The sequence below is a fragment of the Arachis ipaensis genome, chromosome B8 (assembly GCF_059453495.1).
Source record: "Arachis ipaensis isolate K30076 ecotype BB chromosome B8, ASM5945349v1, whole genome shotgun sequence".
In the NCBI taxonomy this organism is placed as follows: domain Eukaryota; kingdom Viridiplantae; phylum Streptophyta; class Magnoliopsida; order Fabales; family Fabaceae; genus Arachis; species Arachis ipaensis.
This window is the reverse complement of record NC_142443.1, coordinates 126,258,871-126,278,218: the sequence shown is the minus strand read 5'-3', so window position 1 is coordinate 126,278,218 and position 19,348 is coordinate 126,258,871. Positions and strand designations below refer to the sequence as shown.

The 19,348-nt window shown below is 27.9% G+C and overlaps 3 protein-coding genes across 3 annotated transcripts; 1 reads left to right on the top strand and 2 right to left on the bottom strand.

Annotated features, from left to right (window-relative positions):
* The first annotated feature begins 788 nt into the window (after positions 1 to 788).
* On the top strand, positions 789 to 12,191 carry LOC107611443 (naringenin 8-dimethylallyltransferase 2, chloroplastic-like). Its single transcript, XM_016313367.3, has 12 exons — positions 789 to 938; positions 4,487 to 4,773; positions 4,915 to 5,001; positions 5,983 to 6,057; positions 6,170 to 6,253; positions 6,674 to 6,763; positions 7,848 to 7,949; positions 8,412 to 8,507; positions 8,613 to 8,684; positions 9,181 to 9,276; positions 10,378 to 10,482; positions 11,531 to 12,191. Exons 1-12 carry the CDS (start codon positions 887 to 889, stop codon positions 11,570 to 11,572), a joined length of 1,188 nt encoding a protein of 395 aa, XP_016168853.2. The 5' UTR covers positions 789 to 886; the 3' UTR covers positions 11,573 to 12,191.
* A 787-nt stretch (positions 12,192 to 12,978) lies between these two features.
* On the bottom strand, positions 12,979 to 16,908 carry LOC148549779 (uncharacterized). Its single transcript, XM_088497076.1, has 6 exons — positions 16,889 to 16,908; positions 14,207 to 14,459; positions 13,915 to 14,130; positions 13,722 to 13,814; positions 13,523 to 13,624; positions 12,979 to 13,398 (listed from the first exon to the last, which is right to left on the bottom strand). The coding sequence occupies exons 2-6, from the start codon at positions 14,393 to 14,395 to the stop codon at positions 12,979 to 12,981; spliced, it is 1,020 nt and encodes a 339-aa protein (XP_088353202.1). The 5' UTR covers positions 14,396 to 14,459; positions 16,889 to 16,908.
* A 393-nt stretch (positions 16,909 to 17,301) lies between these two features.
* LOC148549778 (uric acid degradation bifunctional protein TTL-like) lies at positions 17,302 to 19,339 on the bottom strand. The gene is made up of 4 exons (XM_088497075.1): positions 19,181 to 19,339; positions 18,989 to 19,090; positions 17,872 to 17,965; positions 17,302 to 17,770 (listed from the first exon to the last, which is right to left on the bottom strand). Exons 1-4 carry the CDS (start codon positions 19,337 to 19,339, stop codon positions 17,517 to 17,519), a joined length of 609 nt encoding a protein of 202 aa, XP_088353201.1. The 3' UTR covers positions 17,302 to 17,516.
* Between the last annotated feature and the right edge of the window lie 9 nt (positions 19,340 to 19,348).

Here is a 19,348-nt window from a genome sequence, read left to right as displayed (position 1 = left end):
GTTAACGCTCAAATTCTCAATGCTGCTCTCTGATTGATTAAAATGATCACTGATGTCGGAAGTTTGAGGCATTAGAACCTTCTTCACCAATTGATGACTCCATTTTCGATAGTTGGAGGCATTAGAACCTTCTTCACCAATTGATGACTCCATTTTCGATCCTATTCACTCGCATTCAACAACAACAACATTAATTGTATCATTACAGCAGCAACGGCAATGTGCTCATTGATCACGAGACAACAGTTGCGGCAGCCATCTTTAATTTGAGTCGTAAACAGCAGTGAAGGCGGCAGTTCTAAGGTCGTAAACAACAGGAAATGTGAAAGAACAAAATCGTGAAACAACTATGACTGCGGCTGTGCAGATTTCGCACGACAGCAACACTTTTGGAAAGACAAACACCACGGATGATGGCTGCCGCGGTGAAATGTGAATGTGGACCAGTAAAGGACTGTGCAGGCTGCGTGATAAAGGTTAAAAAGGGATGGAAAGAACCGTTCGTAATATGAATGTGTTTAAGGGAGTTAATTCTAATTTTTTAAAATTTAAAATATGATAATAATTAATTAATTAAAAATATAAAATTTAAACTTAATTTTATCTTTTTTTTTTTAATTCGTTGTTTGTGTTGTTTATTATATGCCTTCTCAGCTAACCTTTTCTTTTTTGATTTAATTTGATATTTAATTCAGCTGTTGAATTTAGAATTTTCAGTGCATCGGCAAAGCAAATTGGTCCGTCTTTATCAGTACAGTTGCGTTCTTTAAATAGTTTGAGCAATGAATGTCCTAGATTGCACAAAGAGATTGTTTCTTTTTCCCTTTTTTGTCTTGCATTTTCAGAATTTCGCTCCTATTGCATTCTTTGTTCTTTAGATTGAATAATGGCTTTTGGGCTTCTAGGGTCATCATTTCCTACTACTCCCACCACCACCGGTATCTCTTCTTTCATTTTTATTATTATTATTATTATTATTATTATTATTATTTATTTTCTTTTTATTTAATTTCTTGAATTGTTGTGTTTATTTTTCTATTCTTTATCGTTTACAATAAGATAATGGAGTAAAACCTCAAATTAGATTTTAAAAATCTTAATCGACTACTTTAATTGTCAACAAAATTTTAATCACCAACTTAATCTTTAATTTTTTATTCTATTAGTTAAGTTAATCTTCATATAAGATTGTTCATTTATGTGTATGGATGAATGATTAAAATTTTTAACGATTGTTATGTTTTTATTAAATAATAATAGAGATTAATCAGGTTAGATAGTTTTTCACTTTTTTGTTTGAATAAAAAATTAAAATAAAAAGAGTCAAATCGACTCACTTGATCTGAATTCAGCCACTCAACTCATCACAAGACACAAGTTATCTAAATTGAGTAAAAACTATAAGCATCTAAGTGAGTCAACCAATCTAACTCACAATTCCAACTTGTTTTGATGGTCAAACATAAGAGAACCCTAAAGTCCTGCCACTAGTATATAACTATATAATTATATATACAAATTCCGTGGATGTTACAATATTCTTGTATTATTTAGAGTTTTAAAATGTTTTTACATTATTAATATTATAATATATTAGCGCAATATTCTAAGGGATATTATATTAATGAAACTTTTATTATATATTGATAATATCATTAAACAATTAATGTCAAAAAATTATATTTTTGTAAAAAACTTAGTATTTAAAAAATTAACACTAATTTAAAATTATACTTTTAAATAAAAAATATAAAATAATTATAAAAATTAATCTCTTATTTTTATTTATTTATTTATTAAGCAACGTTTTTTTTATTTTAGTATTTTATTAGTGTTAATTTTTTTACTGAAATAAAATAAAAAAAACTATTAAAAAAGGTATAAAAGGGGTCTGTGCCATTTGCAAACCATCCCACTCTCAATCACTAAGCTAACAAATAAGAGTTGGTTATAAAAATAAATACTGTCGATAAATTTGAAAATAATAGATTCGATAGATACTAATTTAAATGAGTTAGTTTCTAAAAGAATAATGTGTTAATTTTAAATGGATAATTTTTTAACTTTTAAATTATGTGATATGTCTAGTTAAATGTGTTAATTTAACTTTTAAATTATCAAAATCGTTTATCTTTTCTATTATTTGATTTCGTCCATCTTTTCTATTATTTAAAGCATTCTATTTTTAATAATTTGGTCTAACTTAAATTATTAATATTTTTATTATTTTTATATTTTTATTATTCTCGTTTTTTTATTTATAAACAAAATGCATTCATAATTATCTCGTTTACATTGTAAATGAGATAAATCAATGTGATGTAAATTAGTAAATATGCTACAAATTACATATTTTGGTAATTAAAATAATTAAATTATTTATTTTAAAAAAATTCCCTTGGATAACTAGTATTTTTGTAATTTTAAAATTATTTAAAAGTGTATCGTAATCTATGAAGTACGGACACTTTGTTGAGTTATCGTGTCCGTGTGTCGGACACATTTCGGACACTACACTCACCGATACTCGTCCGACATGCATGTCTGCTGTGTCCAATCGTGTCTTAATAAAAAATAAAAAATTCTTTTCCGGACACTCCTGGACACACCTAAATACAATCACGTGTCCGCGTGTCCAGTCTTATTCTTAACATATATTCTTAAAATAAATTTAGATATAGTATATGTTATTATTTATTAAAACAAAAAATATTTTAAATACTTGATATAATTAAAATAAAATATTAAAAATAATTAAAAATTTTAATTTATATTTTAATATCAATAAAATATCAAAATATCATTACAATTTATCTAAAAAATACTTTATATTTTATATATATGTGTGTCCCTATGTCATGTAAGATTTTAAAATTCGCGTATCAGCGTGTCCTGTGTCTGTGTCAGTGCATCATAGATCATAATCTTTTTAAAATTAAATTTGAATTTTAAAATTATAATTTAATTAAACAACAATACTCTTAAAAAGATATTTTTGTCTTTTCAAAATTAATCTTAAATAGTATATTTTTATTTTTTTAATATTCAGGACAAATTTTTTATTTTTAAAGCATTTAAAGACCATTAATACTAAATAGATATTTTAGACTTTTAAATTTTAATGTTACTCTTCAAATTTCAAAAAGAGTACTTTTATCTTTTTAAATTTAATATAAATTTTTTATTTTTAAAATAATTGAATAACTCTAATCTTAAAAAGAGTATTTTTGTCTTTTTAAAATTTATTACAAACTTATTTTATTCTTTTTAAAATTAAATTAAATTTTTAGTTACTTTTAAAAGATATTTTAATCTTTTAATATTAATTCTAAAACAATATTCTTGTCTTTTCATTTTTTAACTTTTTTTTTTATAATTTTATGTAATCTAATATCAATTCAAAATAAAGTAATGTAATTTAATTTGAGAATGATCCAGATTTTTTTACCGGACAAAAATATAAAAAAGTCTTGGCCCAAGTTCATTTAGTTTTAGTATACTAGTCCAATACAAAAAATAAATAATGATAATAATAATAATAAAAACAAATAAAATACAACTTGTTTTACTATTTTTTTTTTGTGTGGAATTTTGATGCTCCAAAAGTTACAAGGAGCATTTAATCGGTCCCTACAAACTCAGAGAAACATAAGTCCACCTTGTTTTGACGGTCAAATGTTTTGATATGATACAAAATGACACCTTCAGCAGCTATTATTTTATTTAATTTAGTATTTATAATTTTATATATGTAATATTTATAATAACATATTTATTATATTTAATATTATTTATTTATTTATTTTAATAATAATTAATAAATAAAAATCAAATTATTTTAGACTGTTTTATGTTATTTATTTTTATTATCTTTTAAATATTTTTGTACAAGCAAAACAAGCCAAATCAATGCATACTTACAATAAATATAATGTTTTACTATATAATTTTTTTAAATATATCTTTCAAACATTTGATTTATTATTTCATGATACTTTTAGATATTATATTTTCATAAATAATAGTACAAACCCTATTTCTTTTTATATATTTTTATACACACAAAAAATAGTAGACATTGAATAATTTATTAAATAAAGGATAAGTCACCTACAAAATGGAAACCACAAAATTAGCACCTTACATAATTATTATATAATCATATTATATGTAGATAAAAAATAGTCACTAAATTAATTATTTGTATAAAATATATTTTAAAATACAATAAAAGACAAATATTAAAAATTATTATTAATAGAAGTTTATAAATTTTTTATTTTTAATAAATAAAGAATAAATAGATTAAAAATTATAACTTTATATTATTCTATATATAAATTGTCTTAATTGGTAACATTAATATATACTCCTAGAGCACATCTGCACATGTATGTTAGGCAAACCAATAAATAATTATACTTGTCTCAATTTTTAACACCAGTCCTAATGTGAAATTTAATTTGGATTTTTTTTATTTTTTTAGGTTCTTATGCAAAGAGAGGTTTGTGGTGCAATAATAGGAATCTCACAAAAGAATACAGTATTAGGAGATCCTTGCAGTATAATTCAAAGCTCCATTACAAAGGCATTGAAGGAGGATCATCTAGAAGTGATAAATTTGAGAAAAAATACTTAATGAATGCATCTTCTGGAGAATCATATGAATCTGAACTAAAATCTCATGATGAATCAAAAAGCACTTTGGAATCTATCAGAAATGCGCTGAATAGTTTTGTCAAGTTTACAAGATTGTATGCATTTGTTGGCGTGGTTAGTTTCATAAATAAATAATTAATCATTACCATGATTTTATTTCCATAAAAAATTTTAACTGATAATAGAAAATACATGAATAATTAAATTTTTAACGGTTATTAATTACTAATTTTGTTTTCTTATTTTTGGACAAAGACTTCAGGTGCACTGTCTTCATCGCTTCTTGCAGTGGACACTTTCTCAGATATATCTCCAGTGTTATTTTTAAAAGGATTTTTGCAGGTGATAAACTCGAGTAAAAAGCGCACAATTTATTTAATACTATGTTTTGTAGTTAAATATAATAATAATAGCTTCATAAAAAAATTTGATACTTATCTAAGGAGAGATGAGTATTCTATGGTATATATAACATAAACTTGAATTCATAGAGTAATTATAAATTTAATACAAGTTCGTAATTCTTGGTTTTAATTATTAGAACTTCCAAATTAATTGTTTATTTTGAATTTATATTATTTATGTTTAGTTAATATATGAATTGATTAATTTCAAATTACTTATTTTTTGAATAATTTAAAAACCCCAATAATTTCTAGTCATTTATATATCTATTATTTCCCAGAAAAGTATTACTTGATAAGTAAGTATATCTAACCGGGATGGACAACAAAGGGATAGCGTATCCTTTATCTTGTCCCAACATTATAAGTTATGACTGGTTCCAGAAATGTTAGATAACGGCCGAGTTAATGTTAGTCAACATTAATTAATTTTTTATTTTTCTACTAAAAAATGTTTTATTTATAACATTTTTAATAAATTTATTCTTAAGATTTTATTTTTATTTAATATTTTTAATATTATTCTTGTATCAGATTCTGTCTAATTATTAACATTTTTTAGGTCTGTCCACTTATATTTTAGAATGATCTATTTATTTTTTGATAATACAATTGTTGTCCACTTATAAATTTTGTCAAAAAATACAACAATTGTATTATCAAAAAATAACACTTTTTAGGTCTGTCCACTTATAAATTTTGTCACTTAATATTTTTCATTTAATTATATTATTCATATAATATACAAAATATGTTATAAAGTAACATGGAAAAACAAAAGAGCTGGTTAAAACAATTGTAGTTAAAAAATAAAAAGAAAGAATGAAATATATAGAAAGAGTATCTTCTCTACTCTGTAAGGTACTATTTTACCTTCAGAAGTGGTTTATTAATTTTAAAATTTTTGGCTATGTTTCAGTATATGATACCTGTCCTGTGCATGCATCAATATGTTATGGGAGCGAATCAATTAGCCGATGTTGAAATAGATAAGGTATGCACTTACTACTAAAAATAAGTTACGGATTTTCATTACCTCAATAGACTAGGTTTACTTATACATATATATTGAGCTACTTATGCTACTAAATATTATTTCATTGTAGATCAATAAGCCATATCTTCCTTTGGCATCTGGAGATTATTCCTACACACGTGGAGTTATAATTGTGGGATTCTGTCTACTTTCGGTACGATGTTTAGAGTGATTATTTTTAGCATCCAACTTCAATTATGACACGTTTCCTTCAATAAATGTCTTATTTAAAAATTTGTTTAAACTTTGAATCATTCTTTTTGTTTTATTTTTTTTTTCTTCTTTCAAAAGATGACAAAACATAATTTTATACAATTTTCGATTATAAAAATTTTAATACTATATTATAAAATTATTTTTTAACAAAAATTTAAAATAATAAAAAGAGATACATATATAATCATATCACTAATAATTATTATTTCTCCTGAATAAATTTTCAAAATGCATGAGAAAGTGACTATTTAATTTCCACTTTCTTCCCTTTTTTTTAAATTTCTTTCGTTAATACAATGTATTTCGCCTTAACTCTCTCTCTCTCTCTCTCTCCTAATTTGTTATGGTTTTTGTACAGAGTATTGGGCTTACATGGATGGTAGGATCAAAGCCATTGCTTTGGACCAATCTTATCACTGCTGTTCTAACGAGTGCTTATGCATTTAATGTAAGTAGCTTTCTTTGAAAATTGGAAAAAACTTGTTCATCTAAATTGCTTGCCTTGTTTGTCTTATTTGTGTTACAATCTAAATCATCTTATCCAATAAATTTTTATTTTCAACAAGTCATCGAGAAGACGAGAACTACTACTAATGTAAAATAAATTAATTCCTTTATTGTTTTAAAAATAGACTAATTAATTCCTTTATTGTTTTAGCATGCATATTAAAAATTTGATTGAAAGTTAGTAAAGACTAATCTATCTAATGAAAATAATTGTCAAAAATTTTTGAGAAAAAAATATTTAAAATATGTTAAAAATATAACAATTCATGTTATTTTCTCTTATTAGTTTAAACTTTTGGGAAGAATGGTATTAAGACATAATATTAAAACTTTATGTTTGAAAGGTCTAGAATTTAATCTTTGATAAATCTCAAAAGTAAAAAAAATATCATAAAATAAATAAAAGAAAAGAAGATAACTAATGTAAAAATTAAACAATCCAAAAGACACTCTTTCTTGAGAAGAAGTATTAGAGGTATAACTGTTCGTATCGTTTTTTCATATCAATTTAAACTTTTGGGATGAATGATATTATAACAAAATCAAAATATCTAATCTAAAATTTTTTAGAATTCCTTAGAGGTTAATTTGGGTGTTTAGTCAATAATTGTTTTGTAAAATTGACCCTAAAAAGTGCATGCAAGTTAAGACACGGAAATGACTCAAATGAGGAGATGTTCGTTAGAACTTCAACCCGAAGAAGGGATTTAAGAAATTGGGATCTGTTTTTTAGGTTTTGAACATATGGGCACTCTGTTTATCTTGTTTTGAACCTATACGCACTTTGCTTCTTAGATTAACTTATTAGGTAACTACATCATCAATTTGTTTGTTAATTTGAGTTCCTCCTATCTACTTGAAATTTTTTACTTGTTACTTTCAATGAGTTTCACTTAACCTTGTATATAGTATGAGATTATGTTTAAGAGATTAAAAACATGGGCTCATGCTTTTGATGTTCTCAAATATGAAATATTTATTTAATGGTGACTTGACAATTATTTTCATTTCTAAACTCTCTCTAGTTACCTTTGTTGAGATGGAAGAGATCTACAATTCTTACAATAATATCAAGTACAATTACACTGCTGACAACATTTAATTTAGGAGCTTTTCTCCACATGAAGGTACTTTTCCACTGACCTGTAATCTTTACAGACATATTCTTCATATTTCATATAAATTAGCTTTTATATACATAAAGAATAATTTAATATTTCATTGAAAAGAATCCCAATAAAAAGTGATCATAGGAAATTAATATTATAATATATAATCAATTTCAACCAGGTTGTTAAATAAGTTATAAGTATCAAAATCTACTAAAAAATTAATTAGTTTTTGTTGAGTTTGTATTTTAGATATTTTTAATTAAATTTTGAATATTTTTGTTTTTAAAAATATCAGATTTTTTTTTTCTAATGTAAATGTTAGTTACTGAAGTTGACTGTACAATATTGACTCTCAAGACCTTTTTTTTTTTTTTTTCTAATAACTATATTATTTAATTTAGTTTCCTATATATGATGCAATTTTGATGGAAGTCTAATACATTTTTTGGAACAAATACATGAATGTATGTTGTCCAGACCTTTGTACTAAAACAGGCAGCTGTTTATCCAAGATCTCTACTTCTTGGCTGTTTGGTCATGGGTTGTTTCTATTCAGTTATATCAGTATCAAAGGTAAATTTTTAAGCAATTAAATATAATATTTTATATTAGAACACTAATCTTTTTATTGGATGTTTTCAATCAAATGATATAACAATATGTGATGATAATAAATAGGACTTAGCAGACGTTGAAGGAGACAAAGCATTGGGCCTCAAAACTTTGGCAATACGTTTGGGTGTTAAGAAGGTACCTTGTTGTAAAGCCTCAGATTAAAATTTTGGTCTTTTACTTTTCGAAAATAATTTATGAAAACTAATTTTTTAAAAAATAATTTTTTTAAAAATTATAGTATCTATTTGTTTTGATAAATGAAATAAAAAATAAATTTTAATAAACACAAACAACAACAATTATATTTAGTAAATAATTTTTAAAATTTAAAAATATTATAATAAAAACAAATATAATAATAAATTTAAAAATTTATTTATGTATGAAATTATATTAAAATTTTTTATTTTAATAAATATAAAATTAATTTTAAAAAATTACACTTTAAGTATTTTCAAAAATACTCATTTTTTAAAAAGCAAACATAAATACATGTATTTTTTTATTTATCAAATACAAAATAAAAAACTTGTATTTTTCAAAAAGTATACAACACCTCTTCAAAACAGTGCTCACCAGATTTTGCTATTACATATACCTTCATTTATTTGTTTTATTAATCTTTTGCAAGGTATTTTGGTTATGCATTTCACTTATTCAAATGGCTTATGGAGTTGCTATTACATTGGGAGCATTATCTCCTTCTCTATGGAGCAAAATTTTCACGGTAAATACTATTTATTTATATTGGTTAAAGTTATTTATGTGTTGCATTCATTTTAATCCAAAGAAAAACCAAGCCTTTTCTTATCCAAGAACATGGCTTATATATACATGGCTCCAAACCTATGAAACATTGACTCTTCTTTGATTTATCGTATTTGTGTGTTGAACACATTTCGAACATAATATTCATTGATATTCGTTTAATATGTATATTTTCTATATCCAATAGTGTCTTAATAAAACATAAAAAAAATTATTTTTTAGATAGGCTTAAACATACTTAAATACTATCACGTATCAGTGTGTCTATTTTTATTCTTAACATGCATTCTTGGAATAAGTTTAAAAATAGTATATATTATTAATTATTAAAACAAAAAATATTTTAAATATTTTATATACATAAAAAATATATTAAAAATAATTAAAAATTAATTTATATTTTAATATCAACAAAATAGCAAAATATCATTATAATTTATTTAAAAATTACTTTATATTTTATATATATGCCTTGTCTCCTGTTTTATAAGACTTTTAAATTCGCGTATCCCGTGTCGTGTCGTATCCTATATCCATACAACATAACTCCAAACAAAATAAAGGTGGTTTTCAATAAAGTACACGCTAATGTTTGATTTTTTTTTTTAACCAAAGATAGGAGGCTCAAACCGGTAACCTCTTAATTGAGTATGGAGAGACTATGCCATTTGAGCTATAACTCATTGGCACTAATGTTTGATTTTAAAAGTTATAAGGATTGTAATAAATATAAATTTAATAAAGACTAAGAATATATATATATATATATGATTTTATAAATACTTTTATAAATATTGCTAACTCTTGAAGGAAAAATATAAATATATGATTTTTTAAATTTATTAAATACAAAATAAGATATTTATGTTTTTGACAAGCACAACTATCTTTTTAATAAATTTTACCAAACCGACTATAATAATTAGGATTTCCAAAGTGAAAGTATTTCTTGAAATTTCCTATTTCTACTATTACGTGATTGATTTATATCAAACGAAAAAAGTGAAATTATTGATCATTGTAGTAATGCCTTAAAATTACTGTAATTTTCAATTTTTAGGTTTTGGCACATGCCATCATGGTTTTGGTCGTTTGGAATCATGCCAGTTCTGTAGATTTATCAAATAAAGATTCGTTGCAGGCATTTCATATGTTTGTGTTTAAGGTAAGCATTAAATTTACTTAATGAATTGATACGGAGGTATTGATCTTCAAGATAAATAATGCACTTTGCTTCATAATTAACTTTGTACCATAAGTTGATTACGTAATGGAAAAGGCTTTTTTTTTTTTCTTTCTTTTTTTCTATGACAAAAATTATTAAAAAATTATTTTACTTTATTCCAATACAAAATTATTAGAGTTAGTAATTTTGAGAAAATATATATAGAACTGTAAAAATATAATATAACTCCTAATGTATGTTATGTATCTTATAATAAGCATATATTTTTGTAGTTTCTATTCATTGTGTTATAGTTGAAAATGTTACAGGGTAACTATATTTTTTATCTTTGAAACTTTTCAAAATTTTAAAGTTAGTCTAATGTTTAATTAGTTCAAATTTTGTACTTAATATTTTAAATATGTTTTGGTTATATCTTAAGATTATTAATTAACACCGTTAATAGAAACGTAAACATGACAATCTTACTTTGATGTGTTATATGATACGCTTATGATTGAAATATATATATATATATATATATATATATATATATATATATATATATATTGAAACTAAGAAATTGGATTGAAAACAAAAAAAAAATAAACTTATAATCTGACAGATATTTTTGTAAGTAAAAATCATATTAAGAATATTTTTAAAATGTATTATTTTAATTGAAATTCATTTATAATACAGTAATATTTTTATTAAAGAAAAATTACTACAGGATTATGTTAAGTACGTAAGTATCGTATATTCTTGTGTTATTAAAATTACATGAAAATGTTTTCAAACGTATTCAAGATACTTTTATATAATAAAAGTGATACATTTATATATATATAATCGAAACAAATTACTAAAACTAATTGTATGATTGAGATTAGTGATTAAAATGATTGAATGTTTCTATTATATACTCTATAGATGGACAAATTAAATTAAAGTTATTGTACTTGTGAAGACTAAAGTTCTGACTTCAGAATACACATTGAGATATATTATTACTAATTTATCATTTCTATAATCTTTTCTGTCACAGCTTGTGTATGTGGAAAACATCCTCGTACTATTTGTACGATGAAGAATTGAGGAGATTAGGGGTGTATATGGTTCAACTCGGTCCTGAACACTTTAGGAACTAATTTGGTGTGATTTTATCGGATTTAGGGTCGGGTAAGAGTCTCAAAAATAGACCCGATCATTATTTCGAGTCGGGTTCGGACCATAGCTCGGATCACCCGAACTCGGCCCGGTCATCATACACAATTAATATTTTGTGTTATTAGTGATAGATCATGACTATTCTTATATGGAATTTAAGTATTGTAAACCTTAATATTTTGTATTATTTGTCATTATAAGACTATAAGTTAATGTTTTATGTTTAAAATGCATAAGACTTTAGACTAATGCATAATATTGTGTTATTTGTATTGATTTAAGGAAAAGTCTAGGGGGCCAGCAATTTTATTGCATTTTGGCCAGCATGTAACCAGCAGAGAAAGGTGAGCCATTGGATGAAATCTCACACCAATCTCACACCATCAAATCATCATTGATGGCTAGTTGATGGCTACCAATCACAAATGTTGCTGGCCCCCTAGCATTGCTCTTGATTTAAATATTTGGTGTTACTAGACAATATTAGTATTAATTGTGGTTATGCTTTAATTTTGAAGAAGGGTTGATTGTTGTTATATTTTTCTAAGTGAATTTTACTATGTCAAATAATGGTTAGAGTCTTGGAAATTTGGATATTTTTACACCTTAGCTTACAAGAAGGTATCAACGTAATACAAGGTAGCCGCGTATTGGCGGCGGTTTTTTTATTGATTAGCGGCGGTTTTAAACCGCCGCAAAATCAAATACCGGCGGTTTATAAAAGGCCATGGATATGGGCGCCGGGATTGGGTTTGGCGGCGGTTTTCATAAACCGCTGGTATAGCCACCGCTAAATCAAACTTTTTGCGGCACAAAATTGAAAACCGCCACCAAATGAGTCTTTCACGGTTTCCTTCATATTTACCAGCGGTTTTAAAACCGCCGCAATTTGGCATGACGAGTCCAAGTTTCCACAAGTTTAGCGGCGGTTTTAAACCACCGTCAAATGGGACATCAGTTTATGTTAAAAGTTAGCGGCGGTTGATCTGAACCCAAACAGCGGCGGTTTAAAACCGCCGCTAATTTAATAAAAAAAAGAAATTTTCGTTTTTCAAATAAAACACGCGTAATTTATTTATAATATTATTGAATTATTCTTTTTAACTATTTTTTATTTTCCATTATTATAAGAGTGAAAATTTGAAACTCAAAAATAGAATATAAAATTGAAGCAAAAACAAAATTTAAATATAAGCAAAACAAATTAATATATCCATCAAAATACGAAGTAAATAAATCTCTTTCATAGAGTTGCTCAGTCTAATTCAATAAAATGTTTACTTCAATGCAAAATAACTCCAATCCTAATATTCTATTTTCACTCTATCATTCTATGAAACTCATCCCTGCAGCGATGTCTGGTGGTAGCTCCACACCCTGCCTTTGAAACAGATAAATCAGAGCACTCTCCATCGCCTTCATCTTTTTCTTCTCTGCTGCTGCCTCGTCCTCTATTACTTTCATCTTTTTCTTCTCTGCTGCTGCCTCGTCCTCCATCGCCTTCCTCTTCAACTTCTCGCCTTCCAGCTCTGCCTGCAATTCAAGCAGCCTCCTCTGGGTCTCCTCTAGTTGGACTCCGTTGCCAGGCGCATGTGAATTCGGACCGAAGAGTTGACTAGGAGTCGGTCCAAAACCCACACCACGTACTCTACCCGGTTTTTCTTTTTCGAAAACCTGAGCAATGGAGTCATTTTGAGACAACATTCTGGCAGACTCATCCTGTTGCTCAATATCCTCAATTCTTTCCTACATACACAAATTAGTAACATGGAAAGATATGCACTATCAACCAAAATCACAAAAAAAAAATAGGGGTAATTCTCCTAAATTGACTTGTGTTAACCTTTATCAATTAACAAGTACTACTTACACCAATTGCTCTTGCTTCATCATTCATATATGAGCCATCCTTCTTTTTGTGCATCTTAATCCATAACTCTCCTCTACCGATTATTCTTCCTTGTTCTTCTGACTGTAACAACAAAGTTTTTGCATTAAAATTTTCCACAAAATCAATGAAAATTTAGTCACAAAGATACTAGCATAACTAAACAAAACAAGTAAATTACCTCATCTTCCATCCGCCGTGTGAAGCTTTTCAAACCTCCACTGTGGGTATATTGTTTTTTTGATCGATTCTCCGTATTTTTCCTACACTTCTCCTATTGGTCCATCAGAGACAAAGGGCGATTAGAATCTAATAGAAAAGGACTCAATGCAGCATAATTGGTATTCTTGTGTAACAACGATACAGTATATTACCTTCGTCTCAGGTTCGGCGCGATAGTCAAGGAACCATCTCCAATGCTCTCGATCAATTCCCGGCGGTCGATTCTCAAGATTTTGATCAATAGTGAATGTTGGCTCATAAAAACGGTCATACAACCTCAGCCTTGTTTCCTTCCAAGCCTTCCCCATACTTTTCAACATATTTTTTTTAATAATTCCTTCGCTGTCTTCATCAAAGTGAAAAATTTGCTACACAGATAATACAAGTTGTCAATAAAATTGTAAAAATAAGCAAATTTAATTTACCCGGGATATAAACTTTTACCTTGACACATTCGTTATAAACCTTGTCTTTAGTTTTAATCTGATGCCAACTTTTCCTACAGATGGAAAATTTTCCATAATCAGATCCCAACAGACCAAGCACGCCACTCAATAGTCCAGCTTCATCTCCAATTGCTTGCTTTGCGTTGTTGAACCTGAGCACGATCTTCCTACCGTTAGGCCGTGCCATAGCATCCCTCACACTTAGTTTTGCCGGCTTGATTGTGCCGTCAGAATCTATAAGCCAAATATAACATTTGCGTTGTGGACAGCATGCGAAAAAATTTACATATAACATAATAATATTAAAATACTACCTTAGTATACACCTAACAAAAGAATTATGATGGATCAATTCAACATATAACATGCATAAATTGGTGTAGATTTGCAACACTTGAAACAAATTTAAAAAAAATTACCGACTTTTAATTTAGAAAACTAATAATAAGAACAAATTTATCGCTTTATTTGAAATGTAGGCAAAAATAAAATTAATATAATAAATCAAAATCTTTTATAATTATTTTGACAGGCCACAGAATACATTTTATCCAATTAAAGATTATGATACAAGAAATTAAAAAATTACTCTGCAAACAAATGGAGAAGGTCAAATGTCATTGACCTGTTTTGCAACTGAAAGCATTTGGGATGAACGAATTTCAGTATTGTGTAAATTAATAATGGGTGGAGCTTAAATGATGTTGATGGAAGAAAAATAATTTGGAAAGATACCTATGATCTTAACAGTCCAAAACTCTGTAGTCTTGCGTCCTCTGCGACTCTGAACCACAGGAGCATCATGGAGCTCGTCAACTTCTTCTTCGACAAGAGGTTCCTCAATAGCATTAGCCTCCAAGTTGAGATGGCCTGTCAGCGAGTTTTGGGTACTATTTGTGCTCGTCTGGAGCAGGCCTTGGTTCACTTCGCGACGGAAAGGGCGTGAAGTAGCGGGGACACTATCACCACTAGCGGGGACACTTTCACCATTGGTCGGAAGAATTTGAGAGCCATCATGGTGGGAGTCCAAAATCGCATTCGCTCCAGTGGTTGCTGAGATCCTGGTTCCAATTTTGATTTTTTCGTGAATCGACCTTTCCGAGCCATTGTAAACTCCTGACGACAACAAGATATATACTCACGTTAATAATTGAGGAATTAATGCTGTTGAACTAATTTTGATTAGTGTCCAATCTTAAGAGACAACATCAAAACTAATACAATAACTTATAAAGAGTGAGCTGGATATACATCTATGTTTAAGGTCCTTATATACTACAAGTAGTAGTGATTTGGATTTAAAAGTTGGACATTCAAATTATACATAACATTCATTCACAGCAGTCCAATTACTACCTTTGGATTTAAAAGTTGGACATTCAAATTATACATAACATTCATTCACAGCAGTCCAATTACTACCTAAATCCTGCTCCTAAACTACAGTCCTGGGAGCTGCACAGTAAAAAAAATTAATTAGCCCTATTTTATTCCACACTAATTGGTGTACTAACCATATTTACTGGTTTCTATACAGTAGTGTGATGATTATTAATTGATTCTTAGAGAACCAACCCACAGCACGAACCTCTAGTTCCATACTTCATTGATCATAGAAGAACTTTCTTTTCAAATCTAAACTAGCAATACACTCAAATCTCTAACCATATAAGTAAATACCACCTATTGGGCTATAATCACTGACCTAGATTCAAATAATGAAGTGGGATTTCATCAAAAGATGAGACATGCGTAATTAGGAAAACCAGAATCAGCCCATTATCGAAACATGCACAATCTTCATATGCAGTAAGAACGTCCAATCAAAGAAACATTATACCATCATAAATTGATAGAGAACTGGTGATTACCACAACAGTGAGAGGACGATGTAACAGCTGGCCCGATTGGACGACCTAACAGCAGTTGAGAGCTCCTCTTTGGGGGTGGGGAGGTGCCAGAACGCGACAGTTGAGAGCTCCTCTTTGGGGGTGGGGCTTCGTTCACTGTATTCAGGGCTAAGTGCTATGAGGTATGGCTCGGGTGTATTAGGATTGAGAAGAAGGGGTGGGTTACGGACGAGGGGTATTTCATATAAGGAGTAATCAAGTTTGGCGGGTGTTTGAAATATTTGATATTAAACGAAATCCCTAATTTTGATTGTTAGAGGGAACTAATAATATTAATTCTAATAATAATAATTTGAACCATGAAAATATTTTGCCAAAAAAACAGAACATAACCGAGAAGAATATAATTTGAGAAATCTTAAAACCAAAAAATATTGCACAACGTAAATTTGCTGTTGATATTTTAAATTTTAACATAATAACAATTATAGTAATAATAATACGGTACGTGGGTTAAACATAATAATAATTATAATATTAAATTCTACATTTTATCAACAGCTTTTTTCATTTTTGTTTTTCAATTAACTTTAAATTTAACATTTAAATTTAGCCCTCACTAGCTATTAATTCCTTTAAGATTAGCAATCTATGTTTTCATTTTAACATTTTATAACAATAATAATAATAATAATAATAATAATAATAGGGTAAAATGAACAATAATAACCGTAAGCATATTAAGTGGTGATAAGAATAGGCTTGAATTGGTAAAGTTTTACCTTTTTTTAAGTAGCTTATGAAAAATAATATAAATAGATAGAAAGTCATACCTAATATGTGATAGAGATGTATTTGTGTTAAAAATTGTGAACATTAAGTTGAAAAATGAAAAATATATGAGGCCAAAAAAAGTATAATAATAATAATAATAATAATAATAATAATAATAATAATAATAATAATAATAGACAGTAATAAATACCAATATTAAATAATAATAATAATTAATAAAATAAGAAGGACGTGAATACAATAATAATAAGGTGAGTAATTATTAAAATAATAATAACTATCAATAATAATAATATTAATAATATTATTAATGACAATAATAATAATAATTACTAGCATATTTCTAGGTACTTTTTTTAGACGTCAAAAGAAAGTAAAAAAAAATAGATAGATTTTTATTTGTTAGTTTGTTTGGAAAATATCATAGCAAAACATTTCGCTCATCATTGTGCCAAAAATTTTTTGATAATCAGAATCTTGCGATAGTCTTTTAATAAAGTGCAGAAATACGTAAAGCAGTAGACCAAGGACCTTCAATGCAGCATACTAACGATCCCTAATAACAATCTGAAGAATTATAAAGTCACGACAACTTCAAAAAACAATTCTTGGGCATCCTATAAATCTGAATCCTAATTCTTCAATTAAACTATTGCAATATCCTCAAGGGTTCAAGTATCTAGTCGCCCACATAGCTAGGTGCCAGGCATTTTTCTTATCAGGAGACATTCCACTATAAGGATAATCATTCTCTTCCGGCGTTTTATTGAGGTCATACGACAGCATCGAGGCATTTTGTCCAGCAGAATCAGCTTTTTCAGAGCCACCGGAGGGGATGTCGTCCTCTTTCTCCAATGAATCCGGAACCACCTCTCCAGTAGCTTCGGATACCTCCTGAATCTGGGATCGAGATAACCCTGAGAGGTACATCGTAGCACAAAATAGGCGCAGAATTTCAAGAATTAGTGTATGAACATAATCATATTACATCAACAACAAGTAAAGTTGTCTTTCTTACGTTCCCATAGACGTTCAAGTCCGTGTTCTATGAGTTTGAATTCCTCTTGTGCTGCAATATCCAGTTCAACAACAAGAGTATTTTCATATCGTGCCTGTACAACACATCACAAAAATAATGTAGAAATACTGTTTGTAAAAACCTGGGACAATGTAAAATCATTCAAATGATTCCGAACCTAAAACATAAAAAATCAGGTGACTCAGCAGTAGAATCATTACATTTTATTTCTTGAGATAGCAAACAGATTAGATAGCAAGAAGACTATGGCATCAAAGAAAGAGAACACCAGTAACACCAGAAACAGAATGAATCTTTTGGAGTGCTCTTTCTGCTCAAGTCAGATCAAAGAATATGCCTCATGCACACAGATTAAGGTCTCAAATTGATACAAGATATAAGCGACTCCTGCATTATTGCGGGCTACATTTATTCTCAACTGGTTTGGTTTGATTTTTGAACCTAACAAGAATGGAGTGAGATTATTGCCACCTGTATTTCGGTTCCAACCAACAGAAGAGAAGCTTCTATTTCAGTATTTGAAATGTAAGGTTTTCTCTTTTCAGTTGCCAGCTTCAATCAATCCTGAGATCAATGTTTGCAACTACGATCCATGGGATTTGCCAGGTAATCAATATAAAAATCTTTACCTCCTTTTTTTTCTTAGTTTTAGTTTCACTCTTAAAGTTACCAAATTATAGTGAAGTATAATTCCGTTTAGTCTTTGCTTCTTAAAATGTTTAATTTAAAAATTTCTTCAAAAAAGGAAAAAGTTAAAGATAGACTAAATTAATTAAATTAAATTGAAACTAAATTGACATTATCTAAGGTTAGAATGAAACTAAGTTAAATTAAAATATTATTTAACTTTACTCATTTTTTTACATATAGCTCTAGGAATAATTAACTCATATATATATGCTCTTATAACTATGATCTTATTATTATTATTTTTTAATATTAGGGAATAATAATAATTATGGGGAGCAAGAAGAGAGATACTTGTTCAGCTCAAAGGAAGTTAAGTATAAAAATGGTAACCGAATGAACAAAATAACGAGGGTGAGTAAAATTGTGATACGTTAAATAAATAGCAAGGTAATAAGTGAATATTTACCTTCACCTCGTCAAGTATCTTCTGTGAGAACCACGTCTCCATACTTGTTACAAACTCAAACCCAAATTTAGCCCGGTACTTTCGGTCCCAATGAAGCATTTCCTAAAGTTTTAGAATTATCACATGAATATGGTTGCTTTCCATGAATAAGAAAATGGAGTACAAAAATAAATTGGGCAGCAACAAACAAACCCTCATCATTGATCTCGGCGCATGAGATATGGCTCGATAGAGGTGACTTTGTCCAGAGAAGGCATCCAACCATGATTGTATGCGGGACTCTTTAAACCACACCTGTCTTGCAAAGGATGTTGCGTGGTCCAAGGAAGAGAATGGAGACTCAGCTATCATCTTCTCTGC